General features: G+C 43.5%; 1 protein-coding gene across 2 annotated transcripts; it reads left to right on the top strand.

Moving 5' to 3' along the window:
- Positions 1-2,301: 2,301 nt before the first annotated feature.
- LOC106566614 (caspase recruitment domain-containing protein 19) lies at positions 2,302-6,588 on the top strand. 2 transcript variants are annotated; one of them, XM_014134794.2, is made up of 6 exons: positions 2,302-2,438; positions 3,243-3,400; positions 4,267-4,426; positions 4,626-4,694; positions 5,315-5,380; positions 5,711-6,588. In XM_014134794.2, exons 1-6 carry the CDS (start codon positions 2,432-2,434, stop codon positions 5,812-5,814), a joined length of 564 nt encoding a protein of 187 aa, XP_013990269.1. In that variant the 5' UTR covers positions 2,302-2,431; the 3' UTR covers positions 5,815-6,588. The 2 variants fall into 2 exon arrangements, with proteins under 2 accessions (XP_013990269.1, XP_013990270.1); XM_014134795.2 differs by lacking the exon at positions 4,626-4,694.
- Positions 6,589-6,666: the final 78 nt, after the last annotated feature.

Here is a 6,666-nt window from a genome sequence, read left to right as displayed (position 1 = left end):
GTGTTCAACCTTCCCAAGTTCTCTCACGTCACCCCGCTCCTCCGCTCTCTCCACTGGCTTCCAGTTGAAGCTCGCATCCGCTACAAGACCATGGTGATTGCCTACAGAGCTGTGAAGGGAACGGCACCTCCATACCTTCAGGCTCTGATCAGGCCCTACACCCAAACAAGGGCACTGCGTTCATCCACCACTGGCCTGCTGGCCCCCCTACCTCTGAGGAAGCACAGTTCCCGCTCAGCCCAGTCAAAACTGTTCGCTGCTCTGGCACCCCAATGGTGGAACAAGCTCCCTCACGACGCCAGGACAGCGGAGTCAATCACCACCTTCCGGAGACACCTGAAACCCCACCTCTTTAAGGAATACCTAGGATAGGATAAAGTAATCCTTCTAACCCCCCCCTTAAAAGATTTAGATGCACTATTGTAAAGTGGTTGTTCCACTGGATATCATAAGGTGAATGCACCATTTTGTAAGTCGCTCTGGATAAGAGCGTCTGCTAAATGACTTAAATGTAATGTAATGTAAATGTTTCCAGTAGCTGGTTGACTGGGATGGTTATGGCCCGGAGGAGAGGTGCTGGGTTCCCGCTAAAGACATCTTGGACCCGGCCCTTTCGCCAACCTCCCCCTGCCGGCACCCCAGTCAACCAGGTATCCGCTTCAGATTCTTCAAAGTAGCCACCCTTTGCCTTGATGACAGCATTGCACACTCTTGGCATTCTCTCAACCAGCTTCACCTGGAATGTTTGTCCAACAGTCTTGAAGGAGTTCCCACATATGCTGAGCACTTGTTGGCTACTTTTCCTTCACTCTGCGGTCCAACTCATCCCAAACCATCTCAGTTGGGTTGAGTTCGGGTGATTGTGGAGGCCAGGTCATCTGATGCAGCACTCCATCACTCTCCTTCTTGGTCAAATAGCCCTTACACAGCCTGGAGGTGTGTTGGGTCATTGTCCTGTTGAAAAACTAATTATATCCCCACTAAGCGCAAACCAGATGAGATGGCGTATCGCTGCAGAATGCTGTGGTAGCCATGATGGTTAAGTGTGCCAAGAAATCTAAATAAATCACTGACAGTGTCACCAAAGAACCATCACACCCCCTCCTCCATGCTTCACGGTGGGAACCACACATGCGGAGATCATCCGTTCACATACTCTGCGTCTCACAAAAAAATCTGTTGTAACCAAAAATCTCAAATTTGGACTCATCAGACAAAAGGACAAATTTCCACCAGTCTAATGTCCATTGCTCGTTTTTCTTGGCCCAAGCAAGTCTCTTCTTCTTATTGGTGTCCTTTAGTAGTGGTTTCTTTGTAGCAATTCGACCATGAAGGCCTGATTCACGCAGTCTCCTCTGAACAGTTGATGTTGAGATGTGTCTGTTACTTGAACTCTGTGAAGCATTTACTTGAGCTGCAATTTCTGAGGCTGGTAACTCTAATGAACTTATCCTCTGCAGCAGAGGTAACTCTGAGTCTTCCTTTCCTGTGGTCGCCCTCATGAGAGACAGTTTCATCATAGTGCTTGATGGTTTTTGCGACTGCACTTGAAGAAACTTTCAAAGTTCTTCACATTTTCCAGATTGACTGACCTTCATGTCTTAAAGTAGTGATGTACTGTAATTTCTCTTTGCTTATTCGAGCTGTTCTCTCCATAATATGGACTTGGTCTTTTACGAAAAAGGGCTATCTTCTGTATACCACCCCTACCTTGTCACAACACAACTGATTGGCTCAAACGCATTAAGAAGGAAAGAAATTCCACAAATTAGCTTTTAACAAGGCACACCTGTTAATTGAAATGCATCCAGGTGACTACCTCATGAAGCTGGTTGAGAGAATGCCAAGAGTGTGCAACGCTGTCATCAAGGCAAAGGGTGGCTACTTTGAAGAATCTGAAATATAAAATATATTTTGATTTGTTTAACACTTTTTTGGTTACTACATTATTCCATATGTGTAATTTCATAGTTTTGACGTTTTCAATATTATTCTACAATGTAGAAAATAGTAAAAATAAATTAAAACCTTTGACTGAGTAGTCGTGTCCAAACTTTTGACTGGTACTGTACAGTGTGTGCTATTGTTGGTTTTGTCTGTATGGAAAATGGTGTTGGTTTTGTTTGTTATTGTTGGTTTGGTCTGTATGGAAAATGTTAAATAAATGAGTTACATTGGTAGGTAGGCTACCGTGTAATAACAGTGTAGGTACACATTATTTTATAGTAGCTTAGACATTTAACTATTCGGGTATCATTTATCAGTCAGTGACGCCACTCTTTAATAGTCCTTCATGCATTAGGCTACAGAGCACGGCCGGTTGTGGTGTCAACATGGGAAGAGCGTCAAAGTAGGGAGAGCAGGAAGTTAGCTAAGAGGTAGTCATCGGTCGAAAAGGGGGAAGCCTCAAGCCTTATCTCCGTTTTCTTCCATGGCAGGTTAGTGAATTTGAATACATCTTTTGGGGATTTTGCTTTGCTTATGTGTGAATCATGCGCAGCAGAGGACAATCTGCCACTCACTATCGCCACCATGTCGCGTCGCCGCCACGACCTGTTGGCTGGCTGTTGCTGACCTTCTTAATCTCAATAACAAATCAAGCTAGAGTAGACTATTGGTCGTATTTTACTTGGTTATTTTAGCAACATTTGACCTACACTTATCACAAACACTGTAAATATGATTTACATTTGAGTAGACCTACAATAACATATATTAATATTCTGTATATGCCAATAGCAATTTGATACTTTGTACCAAGGGTTATGCGAGCAATAGTTCAACCAATGTTGCCATGCATGCAACACTGTATCCAACGAGCGTAAATACAGAATGTAAACACTTTCTCTTTTGCAAGGTGCATCTTCACTAACGCAGTGTGCCCCTTGCGTGGCAAGATCAATTCATGTTTCTAAAAAGGGACACTAAACCTCTTAACCCTTAATTCCTCTTGAAGGACTAATGCCTACAACCCTGTTTTACAGAATAGACTGTAGTGTAGACAGCCAACAGTGCTGTTCAGTGCCAAGTATTCAGTTACAATTAGACCTGCCTCTTTAATCTGACCTCAGTTACACTAGTTCAGTTAAAGCATGTAGGGGTGTGCGTTGGTCACTCTATTGCGTTGCAAGAGATCATTTATGTGCTTCTGAAATCAATGCTATACATTGTAAAAATATATATATAATAATCCTTTAATTAAAGTGTGTATTTATTTGTGCCTTATCTCCTGTATTCCCTAGCTCCCTGGTCAGGCTCAGACGGCTACCATGTGCAGCTGCAGAGGGACTCCCAGTTCCTGTGTTCAGACCAGAGGATGCACACTGAGCTGGTGGACAGGCTGGTGCTGCAGCTCAACAGGACCTACCCTCAGATACTGACTGACAAGGAGGCCCAGAGGGTAAGTAGCCTAGTGAGTATGTTAACTCTGAAGGGGTTGAGTACTTCACTACAGGGTGCTGTACTGGCCCAAGGGGAGCCAGGAGAAGAGCTTCCCGTGCTGTACCTGAGTAGGAAGCTGTTGCCCAGGGAAACCAGGTATTCTACAATCGAGAAGGAGTGCCTGGCTATAAAGTGGGTCCTAGATAGCCTCCGTTACTACCTTCTTTGACCTGGCAACAGAGAACAGAGCACTGACCTGGATCCAGACCATGAAGGACTGGAATTCTCGTGTGACCAGGTGGTATCTGGAGCTCCAGCCCTTCAGGTTCTGTGTCCGTTACGAGGCAGGAAAAGAATACATGATGGGGGACTGACTATCAAGGCTCCCGAAGCTGGTCACTTGAGGAGAGGAGAAAGGTAATGGAAAGTAGAAGTGAGTTTTGTCACAGGCACAGCGATGATTGAAAACTGCAGAATGAATCTCCGGGCTGTTCCTGATGGACTCCACTTTGTCCACCTGAGACCGAACTTCACCCTTACCCAGCTGGTAACCCAGGTACTTTGTCTCCTGTTTCGCCCACTCACACTTCAGGAGGTTAAGCGTGAGGCCTGCATCATGGATCTTCCCCAGGACTCTGCTTTACATCACCACCAGGGAACCCTCACCATCTAGGCCTCTACTTATACAGTCACAAATGGTCATGCAATTTGCAATTATTCTGTTTTTGAAATGTGTTGTGTTGTATTTTGTGATTCTAGGGAATAATTGACAATAACATTCAGGATGAAGTACTTATTACAGATCCATGAATGCACTATGGATAATTGGACATAAGGCAGTTTTGTGGACACTTGTGATTGGATGCTTGTCTAATTCTGCTCCAGTTCAGGAACCTGAGTGTGCCCACTACGGTGCGATTGGCTGAGCTGCTGGTGCACCTGCAGGGGAAGGGAGAGGAGGCGTGTCATGAGTTCTACAGGGGGCTTCAGATCCACGCCTACAATGTCTATTTCAACCTGCCTACCAGAGTCAGCCGCAGAAGAGGTAGAGCACTGAGGAGATTTACTGATCTCTTGCTGTCCGTCTGTCTGTATACCGGTTGTTTCTCTCTCTCTCTTTCTCTGTGTGTTTCTATATCTGTCTCTTTCACTGTCAGTTTCCTATTTACAGATGTTTGCCAATTTGTGTCTGTGTGTGATGCTGTGGAGACTGACTAACAGTGTTCTGTGTGTCTCTGTTCTAGAGCCTGCAGACCCAATGGGGACTAACACTGTGGCCCACCGCATGGAGAGATATGTACTTAATGACAGGGGTAAATCTAATATTACACTAGTGCTAACAATAACTAACGACTTGACTGGATACAAGTTGACAGTTCCTTCAGAATGCAAATGTTAGGGAACAACTGTATAGTATGTGTTTTCTTCGAAGTTGAATGAATTTGACCTGTTTGGAATATACTTTTGTGGAGCTGTTGCTTCTTATGAGTAGGATAAGCACATTTTTTAGCTCAGTCAAGCATCCATCCCTGTCACCTCCATAACCTCAGCTAAGCATCATGTGGCCATTTAGACTTTTAGTAACCTCCATTCAGTGTGATCAGCCCCAGTTCTCTGCTTTTATGCGTCAGACCAGCTCACGTGTCACACACACGCCCGCAAAACAACCTCGATCCTAATTCCTTTGAAGACTTTGTTATGCTTACAGTAGGTCAATGAACAGTTCTAATGAACCAGTAACTACCAATCACACGGTTGAGAGATATATTTTCTCTAGAGGAAGCCATGGGTATAACATCACTCAGTATGATGATGCCTGCCTGTCTCTGTTTGTCTGTCTACCATGTTATGAGATTGTCTTACCATTTACACGGTCCAGTTCCCCCTCATCAAGACGATGCATACTATCTTCTCTCTCTCTCTCACTCTGCAGGACCTCTGTTCTTCCTGAGTTGCTTCAGCCTTGCAGTGGGTTTAGCTCTGCTCTATTATTATGGAGGTAAGTCCTTCATTCAGGAAGAAAAGGTTTCTCACTGAATGATTAGAAATACCTTTGAAGTAGATGTTCACTGCACAATGACGTGCACTGATTTGGTAACTATGGAAGGAAAAGAAGGTTGTGTCTTATATGTTTTAATATTTCATGCCCTTGTGTCATTGATGTATTCACTCTCCCTCTCTCCACTTTTATTCCCCAATGCTTTCCTTTTATACTTGACCTATCATGCTCTTGCTGTCATTCACGTTTATTCATTTTTCTCTATTTCTTTCTTCCCGTCTCTCCATTCCTCCTCTCCTCTTTTCCTTTCCCTCTGTCTCTGTCCTACAGAGGGTAATTTGAGTGCTACTGGTCCATTTCTGAGCTTCTCAGTGCTGGGACTGGGCAGTGAGGTTCTCCTAGCCCACGCCAAGGACGGATCCAAAATTCAATAAGGACATATTCAGTGGGAAATGCTAAAGAATGACATTTTGGGAAAATGCTAAAAGAATTATCTTTGCAATGCCAAACATTTACCTGCAGGGGGAACTGAAAGGGTGCTATTTCAAAAATATATTTGTACATACTTGTAAGTAGTATTGTATTTTAACAGTACCCCTGCATTTTTATGTGAAAATTTGACTTATTCATTGAATATGTCTTTGTATAATCAGACATAGTGCCTCCATGCTCTTTGTAAGAGTGTCATATAGGCTTTCTTAAACATCACAGGAAATCAAAATGCCCTGGTTAACTTAATCTGAACCTTTAATTCTGGGCTAACTTGAAAGTCCTAAACATTTAATTTGAAGTTCTACAGCTCAGTTCAAAGGGATGGCCTTTTTACTGAGGGAATGGGTGACTTTTAAACACATCAGGAGTGGAAGGAGACTGTACGTCTGCAGTGTACCCCAGTTTGAAGTGAAAGACTGAAAGCCTAACCAGTCTGTTGTTTGAATGTTGTCACTGTGTTGTCATACTACATTTACATGCTGCAGTTTCTGAGTGTCCTTAGCAACACATCCATTTTCACCGCTCAGTGCCTTCTAACACTGTGATTGACAGTCAACAGCTTATTCACAGTCTCCAAGTCAACCTTACACTACCCCTTGCATGTCTTCACATGTAGTTGCACTGAGAGACTGACAATTACAGCTTGTTTTTATCCCATTGTTAACAGAGAACTGAGGAATATCACCATAATAAACTAACAGAATTCTTATCTTAAATGTTTTCTTTTGATGGGAAGAAATGTGAATGTGCTATAATACTGGAAAGTGTTTGGTTGCGTTTTGATAGTTGCACCA

This window comes from Salmo salar, chromosome ssa13, assembly GCF_905237065.1.
Source record: "Salmo salar chromosome ssa13, Ssal_v3.1, whole genome shotgun sequence".
In the NCBI taxonomy this organism is placed as follows: Eukaryota; Metazoa; Chordata; class Actinopteri; order Salmoniformes; family Salmonidae; genus Salmo; species Salmo salar.
Note: the sequence above shows the minus strand (reverse complement) of the source record. Positions and strands in the feature narration are given on the sequence as shown.